A 27,917-nucleotide genomic window follows, 5' to 3' on the forward strand; every position below is an offset into this window, starting at 1 on the left:
TTTGAAATATCCAATAAATTTCGTTCCACTTGTTGTTGATTCTTCACAAAAAAAATTACAGTTTTATATATTTATGTTTGAAGCCTGAAATGTGGCAAAAGGCCGCAAAGTTCAAGGGGGCTACATTTTTGGGGAAAATTAAGAAAATATTTCAACAAGTTAATCATTTTAACAAGTTTTCTCACACACAGCAATGGCAAACTTACAGTTACACCTTTAAACACATTCTTCTACTCCTCCCCAGTAATGGGAGATCTCACTGCCAAGCTGCAAAGAAGGCACCAAAATCCAAAGAGCACATTCAGATGTTCAAGGGGCATAAACAACGCATCTGATTTCCTGACTACCTTTCACATTTCTTGATACCCTGAAGTGCTGGAACAGGATAATCAACCACAAAATGACCCTATTTTGTAAAGTAAGAAGAGAGGTTTGCTCGTGGTAGGTGGACCAAAAAAGTGTGCCACATCCCTAAATACAATAACAAAGGAATATTCCCCTAGGTTTGGGATTTTTTAGGCACAAGTTTATAAATGATTCAAAGATCAATGCAGAAAATTATAACATTTATTAAAGTGATAAATAAAGTGGTGTAAACATTAAAAAGAAGAACATTACAGGCAATGTGTGATCATCAAGAATACAACCATATCCGTGAGATGACTCTAACCAGTACCCAATATATTTCGGGAAATTAGTTCCCTTCTTCAGGGGTGGTTTCAAAACGGAGCAGTGTTCTAATAAACAAAAACAACAGTATTATAATTATGCCATTGAACATAATAGAGGTATTCTATTAACATATACATCATTCATATACATATAATGTCTCGTAATCCACATATTATTAAAAAATAGGTTACATAGTTGTTGATGTAGTTGGAAAAACAAACACTTACATGGTTAGTCTTGTGATAAAACATGAAGCCTGTAGGGTGATTAAAAACAAGCTGGTCTTCCACATATGTAAGTCCACCGTCCTAGATATTTGTGTATCCCATGGGTCAAAAAATGACCAGTATAATGGACTGTATCATGGAAAGGATCTTATTATAGGTCTTCTGTCTCCTAGTAGGTGTGGGAACCTGAAGTCCCAAAGCAAAAGGCCGAGACACCAAGAAGTAGACAATATGGACCAACTAAGGGGAGAAATATAGCATATAGGGAATATGTTAGTTAGTTTAGGAGTCACTAGAGATCTCCAAAGGATTTGCAGGGCATCTGGGTCATCGTAGATGAAATCCAGTGTGTCCTGTCATAATATATAAAAAAATAGCCAATTACCTGTATGGTCTTGGGCAGCAGGTAACACATATGAGGATCGACCAGCGTGGTCAGAAAGATGTGAGGATTGCAAGGGAGGTGTATGGATTTAAATATTACCTTAATTAGGTCCCATTGTCCACAGCTGGTGCTCTGCCTAACGGGGCCTTTTTAGTTTAGGAGTCACTAGAGATCCTTTGGAGATCTCTAGTGACTCCTAAACTAACTAACATATTCCCTATATGCTATATTTCTCCCCTTAGTTGGTCCATATTGTCTACTTCTTGGTGTCTCGGCCTTTTGCTTTGGGACTTCAGGTTCCCACACCTACTAGGAGACAGAAGACCTATAATAAGATCCTTTCCATGATACAGTCCATTATACTGGTCATTTTTTGACCCATGGGATACACAAATATCTAGGACGGTGGACTTACATATGTGGAAGACCAGCTTGTTTTTAATCACCCTACAGGCTTCATGTTTTATCACAAGACTAACCATGTAAGTGTTTGTTTTTCCAACTACATCAACAACTATGTAACCTATTTTTTAATAATATGTGGATTACGAGACATTATATGTATATGAATGATGTATATGTTAATAGAATACCTCTATTATGTTCAATGGCATAATTATAATACTGTTGTTTTTGTTTATTAGAACACTGCTCCGTTTTGAAACCACCCCTGAAGAAGGGAACTAATTTCCCGAAATATATTGGGTACTGGTTAGAGTCATCTCACGGATATGGTTGTATTCTTGATGATCACACATTGCCTGTAATGTTCTTCTTTTTAATGTTTACACCACTTTATTTATCACTTTAATAAATGTTATAATTTTCTGCATTGATCTTTGAATCATTTATAAACTTGTGCCTAAAAAATCCCAAACCTAGGGGAATATTCCTTTGTTATTGTATTTAGGGATGTGGCACACTTTTTTGGTCCACCTACCACGAGCAAACCTCTCTTCTTGATTAACCAGGTAGCAAATACCTTTCCCCGAAGCTCGTGATAGGTGCTCCTTTCTAGTTGAAACCTATTGTCATTTTGTCTGGTAATAATTAGCACATACTAATATTATTTAATACTCATACCTTTTTGTGTAATCTAGACATTCGACACTCTCTTCACTGTTGCAGTATATTAGAAATGTCTGGTTTTATTGGGGATGACTGGAACACCTTAATGGCTGGCTACTTGGCCGAATATGAACACAAAGAGTTCATTGAAACTGAACTAGCCTCTCTGTTGTTCCAACTATCCAAACTGCTTGAGAAAAAATCAACATTTTTCTGGCATTGTAAATCCTTTCAGGATCATATCATAGAGGGTGTCAGCCCATTTGGCCTAAGGATCCAGGTGTTCCCCTCGTTAGAGGATATAACGCCTGCTTTCAAGGCCAGGTGGGAGGACACCCTACAAACCTGTTCAGGAGCTCTAATGGGGCTCCTCATTGAGGAATACTCATCAAGAGCCAAAAAATTGGACACGGACATTGCTCAAACCTGTGAAAAAATAAAAAAATTTAAAACTCACAAAACTTACATCGAACGTGAGAAAAAACTGAAGGATCACCTAGATACCTTTAACAAAAACATCTTAATGAAAAAACAAAAAATTCTTAACAGAAGCAAAACCATTTCCCAACAAGGTAGAGCATATCTATGGGCACAAAATAGAAACACAAATTTCAGTTTCAAAAAGGATGACCTCTCTATGCCTACTCAAAAAGACATATCTACTAGCAAAACGGTCAAAACAAGTGACCGCACCAAGCGTCCATATCAGGACGAGCTAGCTTTTCAACAGCAAACAAAAAAGTCAAACTTACCTTCCAATAAAAAAGAGAATATTTCCCTATTTCCTGCACACACTAAATCACGAGAAGTCTTACCTCCGACACTACAGCAATCTCAGGATCCAACTATCCCACCTCCCCCAATCAACACTTCCACTAATATTGATTTACAGGATTTTGCTTTTTTAGACCTGGTTCACCAGCGAGCACTTCATCTTACACCCACCACGAATGTCACACCCCCATCCCAAAATCCAACACCATCACTTTAGATCACACCCCTTCCTTGGTGCAGGACTTTTCTATTATTAATTTATCTCACCATACCCTCACTCAAGCAGAAACAGAGATCCTTCAAATGGGTCTCAGCTTCTGCCCCACATCAAATACAAATAAATTTGAGGTCATAAAAGACCTACATCTGTTTGCACGAAAATTAAATCTCAAACTATTATTTCATAAAGAAAACACCAAAAATATATCAAAAGACCCTGCCCTGGATATTCTAATCTCCCTGCTAGAGGAAAATGAAAACCTAATTGACCGTGTCGATATTGACTCATTATTGTCAGGCGTAACTTCTGATACAATAAAGGACAACAAAAGTTCCACAAGTTTAAAAAAGAAATCAGATATTTATCCCCCCATCCAAAACCAAAACATTAATACATTTCTGAAGATTGTCACCAGTGAAATTGAGAAAATGAAAATTGACTGCACCCCCCATGCCAATATTTCCCCCTCACATCGGGAAGCTATTAATAAACTCTCTGACAATAAAAAAATAGTTATTAAACAGGCTGACAAGGGGGGCAATATTGTCATAATGGATGATACACAGTATGTTCAGATGTGTACCCAGATCCTCAATAACATCAACTGGTACAGACGCATCACCCCCACCATTGTGGCTAAATTCTATCAGGAGTTCTACCTCTTAACAGACCAAGCTTATTTAAATAACATCATTACCAAGCATACGTGGGACTTTATTCGTACTAAATTCCCTAAAATACCAACGTTCTATGGACTTCCCAAAGTCCATAAGAACCCCACTAACCCCCCTGGTAGACCCATCATATCAGGGAGAGGGTCTATATCTGAAAATGCCAGTCGCTTGGTGGATAATTATTTACAACCTTTCGTACAGGATTTACCATCCTTCACGAAGGACACGATTCATTTTTTGAGCAAGGTTGAGGGCTTTCCTGTTTCTTCCATGGCAACACTTGTCACCATTGACGTTGAAGCTTTATATAGCTCCATACCCCATGCAAAAGGTATGGCCGCTATCCAACACATTATTTCGCAGAAGGTACAGAGTGATGCTTATAGTGAATTTATACTTAGCCTCTTACGGTTTATTCTTACACATAATATCTTTATGTTCAATGGCTCCCACTACCTCCAGGTGCAGGGCGTAGCGATGGGCACTTGTTGTGCCCCATCCTACGCCAATCTGTACCTGGGGGAGTGGGAGACTTCCTTCCTAGACGATGAGGCCATGTCAATATATACGGACCACATTCTTATGTGGACCCGTTATATAGATGACGTGTTCCTCATCTGGGAGGGTCCCCTTGAACTATTATATACTTGCCTGGAAAGAATGAACAGGAACGAGTTCAACCTGCTCTTCACAATGAATCTGGACCCTAACCGCGTGACGTTTTTGGACGTTGAGATTTTTAGAGGAGAAGATGGTACCCTGCACAGTGGACTCTATCGTAAGCCCACGGCAGGGAATACCATCCTCCATGGCTCTAGCTTCCACCCTGAGCCACTAATCCGATCGATACCAACAAGCCAATATCTTCGCTTAAGGCGTAATTGCAGTGACCTGCAAACTTTCCAACTCGCTGCAAACGATCTACGTGAAAGATTGACACGAAGAGGGTACTCAAATATGTCTCTCAAAAAGGCATATAAGAGGGCCCTCTTAAGTGATAGACGGGAACTTCTTAATCCTTCCAAGGATAAGAAAACCAATGATAGTAATAACATCAGGATAATCACCCCTTATATGTACCAACATAATAAGATCAAAAAAATAGTGACCAAACACTGGCACTTATTAACTTCCGATCCTATTCTAGGACAATACCTTTCCAACACACCAGGTTTTATCTACAAAAGAGCTCCGGCCCTCCGTGACAAGCTTGTCCGGAGTGAATTTAACAGTAGTGATATGACATGTTGCAAATATAAGGGTACCTATATATGTGGTTCATGCCACTACTGTGGCTTTATGTTGACACAAAAATTTCCCAATCTACCGAATGGTCAAATTTTTAAAGCGCGACACTTTGCAAATTGTCGCACGATCGGTGTCATTTATATACTCCTATGTACATGCGGATGCTTCTACATAGGAAAAACAAAACAGGAGTTCTGGCGATGCGCGTACCGTCACATTCTTAGCATGCGCAAGCCAGACCCTGAACTCCCTCTTGGACGCCACGTGAGTCTGGTCCATGGAGGCAAATTCCCTAGGATTAAATTCCTAATATTGGATCGTGTCCACCCTAGCCCCAGGGGAGGAGACTGGAACAAAAGTCTCCTCCAGCTGGAGTTGAGGTGGATACATTCCTTAAAAGCCACTGAACCCCCAGGTTTGAATGGAACCCTGTCATTCAAGCCATTTCTGGAGGGTTTCACTTCAGGTGGAATGGAAAAGTAAAAACAAAAATAGATGCATTATACATCTGTCTGTATTTTATATGATGCATATCTTTCCATATATATGCACCTCCCCTCTAATATTCAATGTCGATTATGTCTACTATTATACCATCTTGTTCACACAGATTTGTAAAGGAGTAATTAATCATAGGCTGTGTCCCCCTATATGTTAAATGTCCACCGCACATAATCCTTACATAGATTTTATTTTCAAGTCTATGATAAATTCCCATTCGAAATAATCATCCTTTTCCTTTTAACATCATTTGGGCTTTATTTGGCGAGATAATCACCATAATGCCTTAATAGCTTTACAATTTTTATGTATTACTCAATATACTCGTTCTCTCTGTCTTCCTGGTTTCTATGGTAACCCTGGCACGGGTGAGACAGACCGCCGTATTGGCGCTCGCTGTCTCTGGTCGGCCCTGCCCATTGCAGCTCTCTGCAGACATGGGCGGGCCCGGCCACTCGTAAACCGGATGTGGTTATCCACTTCCGGTTACGTGACCCGTGCCGGTGGAACGCGGACGCCATTTCCGTTTCCGCCGGCGCGATGACGCATGTTATGCGCATTCTCGGCGGCGGGGCTGTTCCTGGCGTCCGCTGTCCAGGAAGCCCCGTTAGGCAGAGCACCAGCTGTGGACAATGGGACCTAATTAAGGTAATATTTAAATCCATACACCTCCCTTGCAATCCTCACATCTTTCTGACCACGCTGGTCGATCCTCATATGTGTTACCTGCTGCCCAAGACCATACAGGTAATTGGCTATTTTTTTATATATTATGACAGGACACACTGGATTTCATCTACGATGACCCAGATGCCCTGCAAATCCTTTGGAGATCTCTAGTGACTCCTAAACTAACTAACATATTCCCTATATGCTATATTTCTCCCCTTAGTTGGTCCATATTGTCTACTTCTTGGTGTCTCGGCCTTTTGCTTTGGGACTTCAGGTTCCCACACCTACTAGGAGACAGAAGACCTATAATAAGATCCTTTCCATGATACAGTCCATTATACTGGTCATTTTTTGACCCATGGGATACACAAATATCTAGGACGGTGGACTTACATATGTGGAAGACCAGCTTGTTTTTAATCACCCTACAGGCTTCATGTTTTATCACAAGACTAACCATGTAAGTGTTTGTTTTTCCAACTACATCAACAACTATGTAACCTATTTTTTAATAATATGTGGATTACGAGACATTATATGTATATGAATGATGTATATGTTAATAGAATACCTCTATTATGTTCAATGGCATAATTATAATACTGTTGTTTTTGTTTATTAGAACACTGCTCCGTTTTGAAACCACCCCTGAAGAAGGGAACTAATTTCCCGAAATATATTGGGTACTGGTTAGAGTCATCTCACGGATATGGTTGTATTCTTGATGATCACACATTGCCTGTAATGTTCTTCTTTTTAATGTTTACACCACTTTATTTATCACTTTAATAAATGTTATAATTTTCTGCATTGATCTTTGAATCATTTATAAACTTGTGCCTAAAAAATCCCAAACCTAGGGGAATATTCCTTTGTTATTTTGTAAAGTAGACCCTCCAACACATTTAGTTAGAGGCAGAGTGAGTTTTTTGAAGATACAATTTTTGACACAAGTTTTTAAAAAATTATGAAAAGATGACATTGTATTTTGTTTCCACACACCACTATAAATATTTTTCGCACACAGCATTGGCATACTTAGACTTACACCCCAGAACACATTCTGCTATTCCTCCTGATTATGGGGATACCACATATATGAGACTCTTTTGCAGTCTAGCCAAATACTGGGACCCAAAATACAAGGAGCAAATTCAAGCTTTCAAGGGAAAGAAATTAGGCATCTGATTTTCATGACTTTGTATCACATGTTTTTATTGTCCTGTCACTCCAGGGCCTCCAAACACCCACAAAATTACCACATTTATGAGGGGAAACACCCCAAGGCATTTTTTTAGGAGAGTCCAGTGAGTCCTTTGAAGATTACATTAATTACCACACATTTTTTTTTTTTTTTACAATAATCTTTATTAGAATTTTTCATAACAAACATATAAATAAAGAACAATAATAACCCCACACAAAACCCAGAGAAGAAAAAAAAAAATGTAATAGTACTCCATTCCCTCCCCCTCCTTGGTCAGTATAAGCACATTGTATATAATGACATTATTTTCATCTTCCATTAGCAAAAATCTCAATTAGCCCTATCGAACTGATAAAAGGAAAAAGATGGGATCATATCAGGGTAATTTACCCAGGGCTCCCACATTTTCAAATAATTCTTAAAATTATTTCTATTCTTATAGATTTGTTGTTCTCTAAGTAAAGCATCATTTACTTGAAATCTCCAATCCTCCTTAGAGGGCGGGATAGGGGATAACCATTTAGCCGCTATATTCTTTCGTGCAATAAATAACAACCTATTAGGTAATGTTTCAATCATAGGTGATAATGAGTCGTCTCATTCACCAAATCACTCCAATATCTAAATGATTTAGGACATCTCCACAACATATGTAGAAGATCAGCAGATGTTTGTCAGAAGATTTTTTTTCCATAAGTTTGTCAATTATTAAAATACTCCTAACCTTCAGTATGGGCATACCTAGCATTAAACCCCAAAACACACTCTAATATGAAGATACCATATATGTGAGACTAGCAACACAGAGGGGCCCAACATGTAAGGAACACGTTCAGGTTTTCAACAGGCAGAAATTATGCATCTAACTTCCTGACCACCTATCATATTTTTGTAGGCTCTAGAGCGCTAGGACAATAGAAAAGCCCACACAACAATCACATTTTGGAAAGTAAGCCCCCCCCCCCCCCCCAAGGTATTTGTTAGAGATGTGGTGAATATTTTGAAGGCTCCATTTTTTTGCCACAGGTTTTTGGAAAATGCTAAAATATATATTTTTTTTACACCAAGTTGGTAATTTAATAAAATATTTTTCACATACAGCATGGACATACTTATATTTCAAACAGCAAAACACACTCTGCTGCTCCTCCTGAGTATGATAATACACATCATACTGTCTTACACTACATGTGTAAGAGTTTTTCAATATTTGGATTGAATATGCATTGGACATTGTAATTGCCCCTGGGAATGCCCTGTTTACTGGTCAGGAAGTGCACAAGGTTTAAGAAAAGAAGGACAAAAGAGTGACTGTGGTTCCAGGAGTGCAGTTGTCCACAGGGGATAGCTGGGACTGGTGTCTCACAGGAACATAGTTAGTGGGATGTGCAGATGAGAAGAGAAAGAGGGGGGTGACAGAGAAAGAGGGGGCGACAGAGAGAGAAGGGGGGTGACAATGAGAGGGGGGTGACAGAGAGAGGGGGGGTGACAGAGAAAGAGGGGGGTGACAGAGAGAGGGGGCGGTGACAGAAAAAGAGGGGGTGACAGAGAGAGGGGGGAGACAGAGAGAGAGAGAGAGAGAGCGGGCGGTGACCGAGAGAGAGGGGGTGACAGAGAGAGAGAGAGAGGGGGGTGACAGAGAGAAAGAGGGGGGTGACAGAGAGAAAGGGGGGTGACAGAGAGAGAGAGGGGAGTGACAGAGAGAGAGAGGGGGGTGACAGAGAAAGAGGGGGGTGACAATGAGAGGGGGGTGACAGAGAGAGGGGGGTGACAGAGAAAGAGGTGGGTGACAGAGAAAGAGGGGGTGAAAGAGAAAGAGGGGGTGACAGAGAAAGAGGGGGAGTGACAGAAAAAGAGGGGGAGTGACAGAGAGGGGTGACAGAGAGGGAGGTGGGTGACAGAGAAAGAGGGGGGTGAAAGAGAAAGAGGGGGGTGACAGAGAAAGTGGGTGTTGACAGAGAAAGGGGGGGTGACAGAGAGAGAGGGGGGTGACAGAGAGAGAGGGGGTTGACAGAGAGAGAAGGGGGTGACAGAGAAAGAGGAGGGTGACAGAGAAAGGGGGGGTAACAGAGAGAGAGAGAGGGGGTAACAGAGAGAGAGGGGTGACAGAGAAAGGGGGGTGACAGAGAAAGGGGGTGACAGAGAAAGGGGGTTTGACAGAGAACGAGGGGGATGACAGAGAACGAGGGGGTGACAGAGAGAGAGGGGGTGACAGAGAAAGGGGGGAGGGTGACAGAGAAAGAGGGGGGTGACAAAGAAAGGGGGGGTGACAGAGAAAGAGGGTGGTGACAGAGAGAGGGGCCTGAACTCCCAGAGGGCTTGATGTAGGGCACTGAGGGGGAATTGGTGCAGGGAAAGAGGAATGAGGGAGCTACCTGCCTTGCTGACCCGAAGCGAGGATGGATGTCATGTGCAGGAGCTGCTCTTTTTTTGAGAGTAAGGGAGGAAAAAAATCGATAGAGCCGGAGGAGTGCTGAGGCTGCAGCAGTGTGAGTAAGAGCAGAGGAGGGCTGGGGATGCTGTGAGAGGCAGTCTCAGTCTCCTGGTCTGCCCGCTCAGCCGCTCTCAATGTTTCAGACCTGGATGGAGCCGCATGCTGCCTGGGGGCGCCGGGGAGCGCAGGCTGAGCGGAGGGCGCAGAAATCACTAACACTGCCAAATGATTTGTGCGCCCCCCCTCGGCCTGCGCCCCTGGCGGGGGCGCCAGTCTCGCCAGCCACTTGGTACACCCCTGATTGTGGCCTACTCTATGTAGGTTGCACCGTACGGACCTTGCGCAAGCGATTTGGTGAGCACCAAGGCGTTGTGGGAAAAAGCTCAGAAAAAACACATCGTCCCCAGACATTTTGCATAACACCACTCTCAGAGTTCCAATGGTCACAAGCAGGGTCGGACTGGGAATAAAATTCAGCCCTGGAAATAATTTCATACCAGCCCCATAGCATTATTATACCCGCCCAACAGCATAACACCAATATTTTTTTGTTCATAAAAGGGAAAACCATGCATTTTAAAGCACATTTGAAGAGTGAATTATACAGTATCTCACATAAGTGAGTACACCCCTCACATTTTTGTAAATATTTTATTATATCCTTTCATATGGCAACACTGTAGAAATTACACTTTGCTACAATGTAAAGTAGTGGGTGTATAGCTTTTATAACAGTGTTAATTTTCTGTACTCTCAAAATAACTCAACACACAGCCATTAATGTCTAAACTGCTGGCAACAAAAGTGAGTACACCCCTTAGTGAAATTGTCCAAATTGGGCCTAATTAGCCAATTTCCCTCTCCGGTGTCATCTGACCTGTTAGTGTTACAAGGTCTCAGGTGTGAATGGGGAGCAGGTGTGTTAAACTTGGTGTTATCATTCTCACTGGTCACTGGAAGTTCAACATGGCACCTTATGGAAAAGAACTCTCTGAGGATCTGAATAAAAATAGATGTTGCTCTACATAAAGATCGCCTAGGCTATAAGAAGATTGCCAATAACCTGAAACTGAGCTGCAGCACGATGGCCAAGACCATACAGCAGTTTACCAGGACAGGTTCGACTCAGAACAGATGGTCGACATGGTTGACCAAAGAAGTTGAGTGCACCTGCTCAGCGTCATGTACAAAGTAGGGATGATCGAACTTTTGAAAAGTTTGGTTCGACCAGAACACCCGAACTTCCCAAAAGTTCAGCCCGGATTTCAGAACCCCATTGAAATCAATGGGACCCGAACTTTGGTAATCAAAAAACACAATTTTGAAGCCCTAAAACCCAATAAATGCCCATAAAAAGTGCCTAGGGTTCTGGGTCATGCCCCAGGGACTATTAATCACACAAAAAAAGTTCTTAAAAATTGTCATTTTTGATAGAGAGCCAATTATTGAAAAAATTAAAAAAAAATGAGATTTTTTTATTTTGACTTTGGATTTAGTGTCTGGGGGGTCTAAAAAGTGTACCTGTGAAGTTTCAGCTCTGTAGCATGTCCAGAACCAGAAAATAAAAGATTGTTTGTTTTAGGTCACTTATAGAACAGGGATATGGCTCCGCTATTTTCACACCTTGCCGGTTTAGTAGCAGGCGTTTTTTTTGGGCATTTTTTGGGGGCTATTGGAGGCAGGCATAACATCAGAACTTCTGTGTAGGGGTATATATACACACACACTTATATGTATATATACCCATACACATATATAGGTGTGAAGGTAGCAGAACATTATACTTGCGCTAATTAAATAATTAACACCAATATGACTCCGCTCCTATCACACCTATATATGTGTATGTGTAAAATACATATAAGTGTGTGTGTATATATACCCCTATACAGAAGTTCAGATGTTTTGCCTGCCTCCAAAGAACCCAAAAAAATGCCCAAAAAAACACCTGCGCCAAAAAAAAAAAAAAAAATACATTATATGTATTTTACACTTACACATATATATAGGTGTGATAGGAGCGGAGCCATATTGGTGTTAATTATCTCATTAGTGCAAGTATAGTGTTCTGCTACTTTCACACCTATATATGTGTATGGGTATATATACATATAAGTGTGTGTGTATATATACCCCTATACAGAAGTTCAGATGTTTTGCCTGCCTCCAAAAAAATGCCCAAAAAAACACCTGCGCCAAAAAAAAAAAAAAAATACATTATATGTATTTTACACTTACACATATATATAGGTGTGATAGGAGCGGAGCCATATTGGTGTTGATTATTTCATTAGTGCAAGTATAGTGTTCTGCTACTTTCACACCTATATATGTGTATGGGTATATATACATATAAGTGTGTGTGTATATATACCCCTATACAGAAGTTCAGATGTTTTGCCTGCCTCCAAAAAAATGCCCAAAAAAACACCTGCGCCAAAAAAAAAAAACGCCCAGGTGTGTTACAGCAGGCGTTTTTTTTGGGCATTTTTTTGGGGTCTTTGGAGGCAGGCATGACATCTGGACTTCTGTATAGGGGTATATATACACACCTACACATATATAGGTGTGAAAGTAGCAGAACACTATACTTGCGCTAATGAAATAATTAACACCAATATGTCTCCGCTCCTATCACACCTATATATGTGTATGTGTAAAATACATATACGTGTGTTTGTGTATATACCCCTATACAGAAGTTCAGATGTTTTGCATGCCTCCAAAGACCCCCAAAAAATGCCCAAAAAAAACCCTGCAATAACACACCTGGGCGTTTTTTTTATCGCGGGCGTTTTTTTGGGCATTTGTTTGGGGTCTTTGGAGGCAGGCAAAACATCTGAACTTCTGTATAGGGGTATATATACACACACACTTATATGTATTTTACACATACACATATATAGGTGTGATAGGAGCGGAGACATATTGGTGTTAATTATTTCATTAGCGCAAGTATAGTGTTCTGCTACTTTCACACCTATATATGTGTAGGTGTATATATACATACATGTGTGTGTATATATACTCCTATACAGAAGTCCAGATGTCATGCCTGCCTCCAAAGACCCCAAAAAAATGCCCCAAAAAAACGACTGCAATAACACACCTGGGTGTTTTTTTTGGCGCAGGCGTTTTTTTGGGCATTTTTTTTGGACGCAGGCAAAACATCTGAACTTCTGTATAGGGGTATATATACACACACACTTATATGTATATATACCCATACACATATATAGGTGTGAAAGTAGCAGAACACTATACTTGCGCTAATGAAATAATTAACACCAATATGTCTCCGCTCCTATCACACCTATATATGTGTAAGTGTAAAATACATATAAGTGTGTGTGTATATATATACCCCTATACAGAAGTTCAGATGTTTTGCCTGCCTCCAAGACCCCAAAAAATGCCCAAAAAAACGCCTGCTGCAAAAACACACCTGGACGTTTTTTTTTTGGCGCAGGCGTTTTTTTTTTTGGCGCAGGCATTTTTTTGGGCATTTTTTTGGGGTTCTTTGGAGGCAGGCAAAACATCTGAACTTCTGTATAGGAGTATATATACACACACATTTATATGTATTTTACACTTACACATATATAGGTGTGATAGGAGCGGAGACATATTGGTGTTAATTATTTCATTAGCGAAAGTATAGTGTTCTGCTACTTTCACACCTATATATGTGCAGGTGTATATATACAGACATGTGTGTGTATATATACCCCTATACACAAGTTCAGATGTCATGCCTGACTCCAAACTTGTCCTCAAAAAATCCCTATAAACGCCTGCAGCAAAAAGCAGGCTGACCGGTGAGAAGCCATATCGCTGCTCTGTAAGTGACCTAAGAGAAACAATGTTTTCTCTGTAGCGGTCACCCTGACATGGAAGGGTTTGGTCACCCTGCCATAGCAGTCAGAGTCAGTTCACCCTACACTACACTACGGTCACCCTGGCACTTAACACTTTCCCTACAGAAACTAAATTTTTGCATCTAACTAAAGTAGAAAATAGCACCCTAACTACAATAGATATCCCTTTCCTCACACTAATAAATGCTAAATGACACCTTTGAAGCAGAAGTAACAGAACTGCTTCCACTCTCTTCCATGTCCCTGTATTACAATGCTAGGAATTTGGCGGGGCTATCTTATATACTGGGGGGCGTATTCACTAATGATTGGCCTATGGACCCCCTAGTCACTCCAATCACATTCCTAGCATTCTCCTGCCCCCTAAATTGGCTTTTACTAATGGTTCTGGTCCAATCAATTATAAAGCCCATTTCCTGTCCCATTGCATTTTGGTCAGTTCTGGTTGCCGAATTCCGAACTTTTTCAGCAAAACCTCAAACAGCCAATGTTCCAGTCGAACCGATGGTCGACCCGAACCGTTCGATCATCCCTAGTACAGAGATTGTCTTTGGGACAGTGGCAGCCGGTCTATAGGGGGCGCAGGGGGCGCCCCCCCCCCCAATCTGTGGCCAAAGAAAAAAAAGGGAAAAAAATTCCCATTTTCAGCCCACTAGGGGCGTCGGACCTACTGGTGGCTATGGGGAGGGGGGGTTTGCACCCCACGTGCGGCAGGCAGAGGCGCCAATTGACGGCCTTCTGGGGGTCATCGGGGCGCAGAGCAATGCGCCCACGACACTCCTCACTTTAGTGATGTCCTGGCTGTGATTGGTCCATACTCCAGCCTGGACCAATCACACAGGAGGACATCCCGGGTGACGTGACGCGTGGGGGCAGTGTGTGCGTCAGTCACTCACCGTCCCGGCATCACGTCATCACCTTCTCGCCACCGGCGCCGTCAGTCCAGAGAGAAGAGCCGGCGCGTGAGGAAGAAGACAAAAGAGGGATTTGTTCATCTCGTGTTCTTCTCGTCTGCGTCTCAGTAGTGTCTGTGAGTAGTCCCGGGCCAACTCAGCAGCAGCACGCGGTGACGGCACCAGTGTGAGTGAGGTAAGTGAAGTGATGCCTCAGGGAGGGGGCCTGGCCCACACACTGCTTTGAAGGGGGCAAGCACGCATGCTGGTCTCTGCATTGATGGGGGGGCACAGCAGACAAGCTGGTCACTGCATTGATGGGGCATGGGGGCACGGCAAGCTGGTCACTGCATTGATGATGGGGGCATGGCAAGCTGGTCACTGCATTGATGATGGGGGCATGGCAAGCTGGTCTCTGCATTGATGATGGGGGCACGGCAAGCTGGTCACTGCATTGATGATGAGGGCATGGCAAGCTGGTCACTGCATTGATGATGGGGGCACGGCAAGCTGGTCACTGCATTGATGATGGGGGCACGGCAAGCTGGTCACTGCATTGATGATGGGGGCACGGCAAGCTGGTCACTGCATTGATGATGGGGGCACGGCACGCTGGTCATGTCTAAGGCCTACATACAGCCTGTGTACAGTATATATCTGTGTTGGAGTTACTTCATGTGCAGACCTTTACTAATTTATGAGAATTCAGTGTGCAGGCTCTAAATTATTTTACTTTTTAAATGGCATTGCTTTTCATAGGACAATTACTCTTCTTCAGAATATTAACTTTCTGTGTTAATAATTTTACTGAGTTTTATACCATCTTATACCAGGCCGCTGTGTGCCATTTACAATTAATAAATATATAGTGCCAGGCCAGCAGCCTGCTTAGCAGTGAGTGTATACAATATAAGACAGTGCAGGCCAGGCCAATTACATTGTACATCAGGTAAAGTGCTATGCTAACTTGGCATAGCACTTTACCAGTGTACAATGTAATTGGCCTGGCCTGCACTGTCTTATATTGTGTACACTCACTGCTAAGCAGGCTCCTGGCCTGGCACTATATATTTATTAATAGTAAATGGCACACAGCGGCGTATAAGATGAAATACATTTACATTTTTGGTGGTAAATAACATGACAAAATGTGGATTATTTCAAGGGGTAACTATGAATACTTTTTCAAGGCAATGTTCCTTGATTACTGAAGGCCCCTTTAACACTTGTGTGACGTCAAAGTCACTCAATTTTTTACTGCGTTTTTTGCCACAAATTTTTCTTTTTGCGCCCCCCAAAAATTTTGAGTACCAGCCGCCACTGCTTTGGGATATAGACACATGAGTGCTGCCAGCATTGCTGCAGAGGTTGAAGGGGTGGGGGCTCAGCCTGTCAGTGCTCTGACCATACGCCACATACTGCATCAAATTGGTCTGCAGAAGGAAGCCTGTTCTAAAGATGATGCACAAGAAAGCCTGCAAACAGTTTGCTGAAGATAAGCAGACTAAGGACATGGATTACTGGAACCATGTCCTGTGGTCTGATGAGACCATGATAAATGTATTTGGTTCAGATGGTGTCAAGCATGTGTGGCGGCAACCAGATGAGGAGTACAAAGACAAGTGTGTCTTGCCTACAGTCAAGCATGGTGATGGGAGTGTCATGGTCTGGGGCTGCATGAGTGCTGCTGGCACTGGGGAGCTACAGTTCATTGAGGTAACCATGAATGCCAACATGTACTGTGACATACTGAAGCAGAGCATGATCCCCTCCTTTCGGACACTGGGTCGCAGGGCAGTATTCCAACATGATAACGACCCCAAACACACCTCCAAGACGACCACTGCCTTGCTAAACTAGCTGAGGGTAAAGGTGATGCACTGGCCAAGCATGTCTCCAGACCTAAACCCTATTGAGCATTTGTGGGGCATCCTCAAATGGAAGGTGGAGGAGCGCAAGGTCTCTAACATCCACCAGCTCCGTGATGTCATCCTGGAAGAGTGGAAGAGGACTCCAGTGGCAACCTGTGAGACTCTGGTGAACTCCATGCCCAAGAGGGTTAAGGCAGTGCTGGAAAATAATGGTGGCCACGCTAAATATTGACACTTTTGGCCCGATTTGGACATTTTAACTTAGGGGTGTACTCGCTTTTGTTGCCAGAGGTTGGCTGTGTATTGAGTTAATTAGAGGGGACAGCAAATTTACACTGTTATACAAGCTGTACACTCATTACTTTACATTGTAGCAAAGTGTCATTTCTTCAGTGTTGTCACATGAAAAAATATAATAAAATATTTACAAAAATGTGAGGGGTGTACTCACTTTTGTGAGATACTGTATATAGATAAGATAGATATGAAAGCATATAGGGCTTTATATATATATATATAAAATATATATTAAAAGTGGTAAAAGTGCGGACATGGTACAGGAGGTGGTCATAGGCTGTGTGGGCAGGGTACAGGAGATTCAGAGGCTGTGGACATGGTACAGGAGGACATGTCAGAGGCTGCGGGCATGGTGCAGGAGATGCAGGGGCTGCAGACATGGTACAGGAGATGCAGGGCTGTGGACATGGTACAGGAGATGCAGGGGCTCTGGGCATGGTACAGGAGATGCAGGAGCTCTGGGCATGGTACAGGAGATGTAGGAGCTCTGGACATGGTACAGGAGATGCAGGGGCTTTGGACATGGTACAGGAGATGCAGGGGCTCTGGACATGGTACAGGAGATGCAGGAGCTGCGGGCATGGTGCAGGAGATGCAGGGGCTGTGGGCATGGTTCACGAGATGCAGGGGCTGCGGACATAGTACAGGAGATGTCAGAGGCTGCGGACATGGTGCAGGAGGACATGTCAGAGGTTGCGGGCATGGTGCAGGAGATGCAGGGGCTGCGGGCATGGTACAGGAGATGCAGGGGCTGCGGACTTAGTACATGAGATGTCAGAGGCTGCGGACATGGTGCAGGAGGACATGTCAGAGGTTGCGGGCATGGTACAGGAGATGCAGGGGCTGCGGGCATGGTACAAAAGATGCAGGGGCTGCAGTCATGGTACCGGAGATACAGAGGCTGCGGACATGGTACAGGAGATGCAGGGACTGTGGACATGGTGCAGGAGATGCAGGGGCTGCGGACATGGTGTAGGAGATGCAGGGGCTGTGGACATGGTACAGGAGATGCAGGGGCTACGGACATGGTGCAGGAGATGCAGGGGCTGCGGACATGGTGCAGGAGATGCAGAGGATGAGGGCCTGGTGCAGGAGATGCAGGGGCTGCGGACATGGTGCAGCAGAAGCAGGGGCTGCGGACATGGTGCAGCAGAGGCAGGGGCTGCAGACATGGAGCAGGAGATGCAGGGGCTCCAGGCATGGTGCAGGAGATGCAGGCCTGTGGGAATAGTACAGGAGATGCAGGGTTGCCGGCATGGTGCAGGAGATGCAGGGGCTCCCGGCATGGTGCATGTCGGGCTGGCCACAGCCATTTTTTTATAGGTATTAGCAGCCCCAGAGCAGGGGGACTTGCTGGCCTAACGGGAAATTTCCCGGTATCCTGGTAGGCCAGTCTGGCCCTGGTCTCAAGGTATGGGTGCTTGAGGCTATTCCTTAACATCTCCCTCCCGCTGAACGATACAGGCGACTCTGTGCTAGAGAGAATTACTGAATTTTTACCCTGGACACTTTATTGCCTGGAGGCCTGAATGAGGGGCTGGAAATGAATATCTTACTTTGAATGGCCCTACATTCCTACTATTCAGTTCCTCCTCATTTCATTATTCCATATCATCCATTTATCATGTATACACATTTCCTTGTGAATTTTCTTCTAGTACTCTTCATATTATTAGTTTCATCACCCCATTACTCAAATGCCCCAGTATCAATATATATACTATTTCCAGTATTAACATTATACTAATTACCCCATCTTACTGCTATATGTCTACCCCTATCTACAGATACTTACATCTCCAGTTCATTTTTTCTCATATAACCATTGGTCCATACTCATATATGTGTAGTTTCATATATGCATACATGCCACTGTATATACATCTCTTGTATATCCACGTGTCAAGCATTTGTGAGCATGCATTGGGATGATCCATCCCATCTTCTTATATTTTTCTATAATTGTAATTGTTGTATTTTTCTATAATTGTAATTGTTGTTTTTCTTACCAATCTCATTCTGTCACACTCAACTTCTTACCTTTATATCCTTAATTTACATATGTCTCCTCTTAACTTTTTACCCATGTTTTATTTTTTACCTAAAAGACTGATGCTATTGTAGTTTTTATCATATAAATGTATTTTGGCCTGTCACCTGGGTCCCTCCCCATCCCCCCCATTGTTCATACAACAGGGTATATATTCCCTGCTCCAAGATGGCCCCTGCACAGCCTGACGAAGGAGCATGGATGTTCCGAACATGTGCACTTCCTGCTCTACCTCCTAACCGGATGTGACGTCATTGGCTTGGAAGCCGAAACATAGCTGTGAGTCACACACCGCCACCGGACTGTGGGATACAGCTGTTCACCACCAGCCTTCCCACAGGACTGCTTCCACCCGCGTTGCACCCCATAGGACAGAAGCAAATGAACTGTCATCCTTTACCATGCTGATAGACCCTTACTATGAGTGAGTCTTTATGTTACTTTTATCCAATAAATAATCTGTTACACTAAGTTGGCGCCGCTCTTTTCTGTTGTTGTTCTCCAGAGCTCCTCCTCGCTCCAGTAGGCAGCCGCTGAATATTGCCTCTCCACCACAGAGCTGAACTGGACCCTCCTTATTCCCCCCATATCATCCTCTATAATTGTTTCTATCAGGGCTTTTTTTCTCAGAGAGTAGGTGCAGGAACTCCCCCTTTCTAAGTCGACCCTTGTCTCCTCCCCTACCCACCCCCAAGCACATTCTTTGGTCCCCTACCCACCTCCCAGTACTGCCCTTTTAGAGAACACAGAACCAAGTATCATTCTGTGGTGCTAAGTAATTTGTATGGAACGTGTTAATTATAACAAGAAAAGCAGCAAAATAGATCCCCTGCAGCCAGCAACAATAGACCCCCCCCCCCCCAGAAACAAGAGATCACCCACACAACTACGCCCCCCACAACAAAATACCACCACGGCAACAATAGATCCACCCCAGTGACAATAGATCTCCAGCAGCAACATTAGATTCTCCACCATCCAGCAACCATAGACCTCTCTCTCAACAGTAGATCCCTCCTAGTAAAAAATGACTCCCCAGAAATATAAGATCCCTCCCAGCAACAACAATTCCTCCTCCAGCAACAACAGACCCCCATGCAAAAAAACTTTCCCCACTAGCGACAATAGATCCCTCAGCGGCCATCATCAATAGACCATCCAGCACACCCCAGCACCTCTTGCACCTAAATACATTCAGTGTTGGAGGTGCCGGAACTGCGGTCCCCCGCGTTCCCCCTGAAAAAAAGCCCTGGTTTCTATTAACCACCTATTTACATTAGTAGAGCGCCATGACACACTGTTTGTTTTGTTAAAATCTGACCTGACAGCCCTCGTAATTGCCTTTTCTACTTTATATACATACAGTATACCAGTCATGTGTTTTTCTTTAAGGTGCTGTATCTGCCACTCAAGTGGTGAATGGAACACAAGAGGGATCTATTTATTTATATGAGTCTTTCTCAGATCAGACGCTTTTGTTGCAATGGAGTTTTAACAAAAGACTGATTGCATCCCGTATCCCTGGGTATCCTCCTGAATGTACAGGAAGATGTAAGCTGTATGCTGATGGAACTTTGAGACTGGATAATCTGAAACCTGCAGATGAGGGGGTTTACAGCTTTACTGCACAGCAGCAATCTTCTACAGTTATAAGGGAGGCCGTCTATGAGCTCCGGGTCCATCGTAAGTAGTAACTTTGTATCATTACATAATACAATATTACAATAATTTTGCAGGACTATTGGTACTGATTTACAAAAAACACAAATTTTCAGATAACTATTGGCTAGATTGTGAATGCCCCATGCACTCTTACATGGAAATAAGAACCCAGATACATTTATTATTAGACATTGGAATTTTTTTTAAGGTTGTAAAATGATGGGCAACAGCCACCTTAATAAGCTCAAAACAGAACTAGTTTATTGAAGGTGGCCATATGGGAAGGAGAAAAGCAAAAATATTGCGCTAACCATAAAAAAGCTGCTACACCAAACAACTGACAAGAAAATTGTGAATAGCAAAATGTGGAAAAAAGTGCAGCGCTAATAAATACTAGCAATATAAACGTGTGTATATATATATATATATATATATATATATATATATATATATATATATATATAAACCAAGAAAGGTAAATACAAATAAATTGCAAAATGAATAAAAGTGAACATAAAATCAACAGTCCCATATGTGAAGTGAAAAAAACAGTCCACAACGGTGATAATTGAAGTGCCACTATCTTTTGAAAAAAGCATTTTATGCTGAAACGCGTCAAGGCCACGCTGCTGACAGCCTACCTTTGCATCTGTATGCGCTCTTTACCACGAGATGTTTGTAAGTGCAATTTGGTGTATTTTTATTTAATAAAAATTTTAGCAGTGTTACACTATTTTGTGCTCCCTTGTTTTTTGGTTCCTTTCTGGCCATTTGACGGAGTGAGAGCCTCTCTGGTGTGACGGTTCATATCTGCTATTACCTCTTCACTTCAACATCAGTGACCTCTGTCATCCCTTCGGATTATCCATCCATTGTACAACAAGCTGATTTGACTCATATGCTACATGGAATTTTGAGTCATATCGTTCTGGTGAGCACATTATATCTTTATATCTTGTTGGTGTTGGGATCCAGTGAGCACTTCAATTATCACCGTTGTGGACTGTTTTTTTTCACTTCACATATAGGACTGTTGATTTGATGTTCACTTTTATTCATTTTGCAATTTATTTGTATTTACCTTTCTTGGTTTATATATATATATATATACACGTTTATATTGCTAGTATTTATTAGCGCTGAACTTTTTTCCACATATGGGAAGGAGGGTGGGGTATGAATCGGGATGTCCTCACAACATAGATGTATCAAACACCAGACTAGGTTCTAACCTTTTCAAAATATCTCACTTCTAATAAAGTCTTTCTGTACCTTTTGAACACAGACTGTGTTGGCTGGTGCCCACAGGGCTTTGGCTTAAAAAGGTCTTGTGGTGTCCTGGTATTTCAAGGAAGGAGAAAGTTTATGTAATGCTTTTCCTTCTGCCAGTCACTGGCCACCTCTCTTGTGGACTGTTGTGGTTGCTTTTTCTAGGTCAGCACTCTGTAGTCTCCAGCAGCCATGAATACCTCTTTGGAGCTTCCTTTCAGCACCTTGCCCAAAGGTTTGGGGATAGAGACAGACTGTGCGCAGGCTCAGGAAAACATTTGGAAGGATAGCCCTGGATCCATTGTGATTATCTCAATGTTATATGGGGCACATGGGTATTTTACTATGATGTCAGGATTCTTAGGGCTGGTAGCTTCTCCAAGCCAAAGATCTTCCGATGCCTTCTTTTTTTTTTTAAATTTAACTGAGGTAATTTTAGATAGAGAATCTCTTTATTAAATCCTAAATTTAGGTTAAATCTATATTAAATCCACACAAGGGACAGCACTAACCTGAAATGTCCATTATGCTGGTGCTAGCTGTCATAGTTAAGAATCTCTACCCTCTGGCCCTCCCCCATTTCCTGCAGGGTAACCTTTTTTTGCTGCAGGGGTTATTAGAACAGAGGGACAGGTACTCATTAACCACTTAAGCCCCGGAAGATTTTACCCCCTTCCTGACCAGGGTTTTTTTTTTTAGATTTTTTACTGTGTGATTTTAACGGACAATTGCGCGGTGGTGCGATGCTGTACCTAAACCAATTTGACGTCCTTTTTTTCCCACAAACAGAGCTTTCTTTTGGTGGTATTTGATCACCTGTGCGATTTTTACTTTTTGCGCTATAAACAAAAAAATAGAGTACATTTTGCAAAAATAACAATATTTTTCACATTTTTTCATATGAAATTCCCCCCCCAAAAAAAATGTAAAAATCAAAATTTTTTAACATTTTTGGCCAATTTGTTTTCTGCTACATATGTTTGGTAAAAAAAAAAAAAACGCAAAAAGCGTATTTTGATTGGTTTGCGCAAAAGTTTTCGCGTTTACTAACAAAGGGAAAGATTTCTGTCATTTTTGGTGTTTTTTTTTTTTAACGCGTAATGGCGGCGATCTGCAATTTTTTTTGCGGTACTGCGACATTGCGGCGGACAGATCGGACCCTTGACTGACATTTTTGACACTTTTGGGGTTACCAGTGACATTACTGCAGTAATCAGTGCTATACATATGCACTGTTACTGCAAAATGACACTGGCAGGGAAGGGGTTAACTTTATTGGGGAAGGAGGGGTTAAGTGTGTCCCTAGGGGCGTGCTTTTTACTGTGATTGGTATATATACGTCACTTTGCCTGGCCGGGGCTGACCGCCGCCGTATATAGTCGTGCGGCGGTCGGCAACCAATTAAGAGGGCTGTCTATGCCCGCCCCTTCTCTATTCATAGAAGCCGTACTATAACCTATATGAATAAAAAGCTATATATGAATGAATGGAGGATGGGTGGATCAATGAAAGGTCCATCTCCTCTATTAATAGAGCGCTTTTAATTCATGGAAGTTACAGTACATGTTCTATAAATGGAGGCAGTGGGATGGGAGCAGAGGGCAAAAACGGGTTGTGATATCTTTTTGAGTTAAGAATTCAACAGATATACATACAGTCCCAGATATTGTTGTAGTGTCACCCCTGTAGGAGCCACTGTAATTTAACCAGTTCTCCTTCAGAGTTAGTGAAGAGACAGCCAGACACACAGAGGGCCATGGATAAGGGGGTACCACTGGTCCTCCTGTACGGGACCTGGGCCATCATTGGGGCCCATGCAGCTGGGTGAATCTGATGTGGACAGGGAGGGTGACTGGCACAGCAGGGGGACAATTACTGGAACCAATCCCCTGTTTGGCTCACTCTGCATCAGCTGAAAGCTGGCTTTTTTCCCTCTCCCTCCAGCCAGCTTTCAGTAGCAGCGCGGAAAGAATCATACAGGGGAAACAAGAAACAGGGGGAAACAAGATAGCTGCTGCAGATAGGGGTACCCACTGCCCACCCAGACGGGTGGGTTCCCTCCAACTTCTGCTCTAAATCTCAGACTGTTTGTATGCCTCTCTAGCCTGAGGTCTCTCTATCCACCCCTCATTCTGAGGTCTCTCTGTGCACCCCCCTATCCCATTCCATCCCATCCTGAGGTCTCTTTGTACACCCCCATCCTGAGGTCTCTCTGTCCACCGCCCATTCTAAGATCTCTCTGTGAACCCCCCTATCCCATCCCATCCCATCCTAAGGTCTCTCTGTGCACCCCCATCCCATATCATCCCGTTGTCTCTCTGTGCACCCCCCATCCCATCCCATCCTGATGTCTCTCTGTGTACTGTGTACCCCCCAATCCCATCCCATCTTGAGGTCTCTCTGTGCACCCCCCATCCCATCTTATTCCATCCCATCCTGAGGTATCTCTATGCACCCCCATCCAATCCTGGGGTCTCTCTGTGCATACCCATCCCATCCCATCCCACCCTTTCTCAGTGCGCCCCTCATCCCATCCCATCACATCCTGAGGTCTCTCAGTGCGCCCCCATGCCATCTCATCCTGAGGTCTCTCTTTGCACCCCCACTCCATCCTATCCTGAGGTCTCTCTGTACACCCCCCCCCCCCATCCCATCTCATCCTGAGGTCTCTCTTTGCACCCCCCCCCCTTCCCATCCAATCCTGAGGTCTGTATGTGCACATCTCATCCTATCCAACCCTGAGGTCTCTCTGTGCATCCCCCCCATCCCCTCCTATCCTATTCCATCCTGAGGTCTCTCCATGCACTACCTTTCCCATCCCATGCTGAGGTCTCTCTATGCACCCCCCCAATCCCATCCCATCCCATCCTGAGGTCTCTCTTTCCACCCCTTATCCTGAGGTCTCTCTGTCCATCCCCCTATCCCATCCCATCCAAACCCATCCTGAGGTCTCTCTGTGCACCCCCCATCCCATATCATCCCGATGTCTCTCTGTGCACCCCCCATCCCATCCTGAGGTCTCTCTGTGCACCCCCCATCCCATTCCATCCTCATGTCTCTCTGTGCACCATCCTGATGTCTCTATGTGCACATCCCTTCCTATCCCATCCTGAGGTCTCTCTGTGCACTAAGGATGATCGAACTTTTGAAAAGTTCGGTTCGACCAGAACACCCGAATTTCAGGAAAGTTTGGTTCGGATTCCAGAACCCAATTGAAATCAATGGGACCCGAACTTCTGGAATCAAAAAACACCATTTTGAAGCCCTAAAACCCAATAAATTTCCCTAAAAAGTGCCTAGGGTTCTGGGTCATGCCCCATTAACTATTAATCACACAAAAAAAAGTTCTTAAAAATTGTCATTTTTGATAAAAAAGCCAATTATTGAAAAAAAAAAAAAAAGAAAAAGAGAGATTTTTTTATTTTGACTTTGGATTTAGTATCTGGGGGTCTAAAAGGTGTGCATGTGAAGTTTCAGCTCTGTAGCATGTCCAGAACCATGGAAAAAAAAAAGATAATTTATTAGTAGAACAGGGATGTGGGACCCTCCTTTTACACCTATATGATCTTTTTTTCCTGGTTCTGGACATGCTACAGAGCTGAAACTTCACAGGTACACCTTTTAGACCCACCAAACACAAAATCACACAAAAAAAGTTCTTAAAAATTGTCATTTTTGATAAAAAAGCCAATTATTGAAAAAATAAAAAAAATAAAAAAAGAGATTTTTTGATTTTTACTTTGGATTTCGTATCTGGGGGTCTAAAAAGTGTACATGTGAAGTTTCAGCTCTGTAGCATGTCCAGAACCATAAAAAAAAAGATTGTTTGTATTAGAAATCTTTCAGCACAGGAATATGGCTTCGCTGCTGTAAGTAACACCTTGCCGGTTTAAAAGCAGGCATTTTTTGGGTTCTTTGCAGTCAGGAAAAACATCTGAACTTGTGTATAGTGGTACTGTGCACAAGTTCTGATGTTTTGCCTGCCTCCAAAAACCCCAAAAAATGGCAGCAAAAACACACCTGGGCATTTTTTTTTTTTTGACGCTAGCGTTTATTTTGGCATTTTTTTGGGTTCTTTGCAGTCAGGAAAAACATCTGAACTTGTGTATAGTGGTACTGTGCACAAGTTCTGATGTTTTGCCTGCCTCCAAAAGGACTGCAAAGAACCCAAAAAAATGCCAAAAAAAACGCTAGCGTCAAAAAAAAAAATGCGTACGTGATTCAGCACTTCCGGGTAGGGCATGTACTGCAATGAGTCACGGCACAAGCCGTTCAGTGGGTGCTGGCCAATGGATGACCACCAGCACTCTCTATGTAAACCATACAGAGCTCTGTCCTGTCAGCAGGGATGTGCTGGATCTCGTTTCCCTGTGTATAGCCCCGTAGACACGCACAGATTGTTGGCCAACCGATCGGCTGTCTTTTGTCCAGTGTTGTTTGTTGGTTGAAATGTGCTCTAGACTTGCACTGGACTTTTGTTGGCCAACAAAAACCAACTTCAGAAGTGATGTCATGTGATGGTTGACTTTCCCTGTGTTTTCTCTTCTCTGAGCATGCCCAGTCTTGCTCATCTGATTTTTGTCTGCCGAAATCTGTACTGACTGAGGAACAATTGTCCGTTCTTTGTTGGCCAATAAAAATTTCATAGCATGCACACCAGATTTTTTTCGGCCGAAAATTCACAGTTGGTTGTCAGAAGCATCATACTAAAGCTGGATACACACTATCCATCTTTTGTGGTTAGATTTCCTTTTCTATGTAGTGAAGGGCCTGCCAGATTGCATACAAAGTGAAAGTGTTTAGGTTTGACCTCATATTATATGGTTTTGGTAAGTCTAAAGGAAAAAGTCTTCAGAAAATCTTATAGTGTGTATGGCCCTTAACAAGCCTACAATCGGCAGATCGGACGTTGGCCGACAATTTACGGCCAACAATCTGTGCGTGTGTATGGGGCTTTAGGCACACGTTTAACCCTTTGATTGCCCTAGATGTTTAACCCCTTGCCAGCCAGTGTCATTAGTACAATGACAGTGCATATTTTTAACATTGATCACTGGTTCTTACAAAGTGTTAGTTAGTGTCAGATTGTCCACCCCAATATCGCAGTCCTGCTATAAGTCGCTAATCGCCACCATTACTAGTATAAAAAATCCAGTATACATACCATAGCTTGTAAATGCTATAACTTTTGTACAAACCAATCAACATACGCTTATTGAGATTTTTTTTTTTTTTTACCAGAAATATGTAGCAGAATACATATTGGCCTAAATTCATGAAGATATTTGATATTTTATAGAACATTTTTTTATTGGATGTGTTTTATAGCAGAAAGTAAAAGTATTATTTTTTTTTTTTTGTGTGTGTGTATTTTTTTCGTTTTTTTTTTCCTAAATTGTCAAATATTTTTGTTTATAACGCAAACAATAAAAACCCAGTAGTGATCAAATGCTACCAAAAGAGAGCTCTATTTATGGGGAAACAATTACATGCATGAATGTCAGTTAAATTAACGCAGGGCCTGTATAGCAAAAAATGGCCTGGTCATGAACGGGGGTAAATCTTTTGGAGGTCAAGTTTTTCATATTGCTTGTAAAATGTTTAGCTTCTATAGCTTACAGATGTTGATGATTCTGGAAATACTGTACATACATGAAGGGTTCCTTATTAATATTTACCACAGAGGCCCTGTGATTTTTAAAGTGGCACTAAACCCACAACAGTAAAATCAGTCTGTATATGCAGTAAAGCATGCATGTTATACTCACTGTAGAACCTAAGGGGTTAATCCTCTGCATTGTGTAAAAAGGCTGTTTGATCCTGTATGCACAGATCCCCCTCTTCTTTCAATGACTCCAAAACATGTCCAGGTAAGTTCCTGGAGTCAGGCAGCACATGCTCAGTTTTTTTTGTAA

At 42.7% G+C, this 27,917-nt stretch overlaps 1 protein-coding gene across 1 annotated transcript in view; it reads left to right on the top strand.

Annotated features, from left to right (window-relative positions):
- Window positions 1-27,917, top strand: part of LOC309568956 (cell adhesion molecule CEACAM3-like) — a gene marked incomplete at both ends in the record, with an annotated part of 114,722 nt that overhangs the window by 81,040 nt on the left and 5,765 nt on the right. The window contains one exon of the mRNA XM_082274721.1: window positions 20,464-20,761. Coding sequence (XP_082130847.1) covers window positions 20,464-20,761 — 298 coding nt within the window. The remainder of the gene's footprint in view (window positions 1-20,463; window positions 20,762-27,917) is intronic.

The sequence above is a fragment of the Pelophylax lessonae genome (genome assembly GCF_965119305.1).
Source record: "Pelophylax lessonae genome assembly, chromosome: 12".
NCBI lineage: Eukaryota > Metazoa > Chordata > Amphibia > Anura > Ranidae > Pelophylax > Pelophylax lessonae.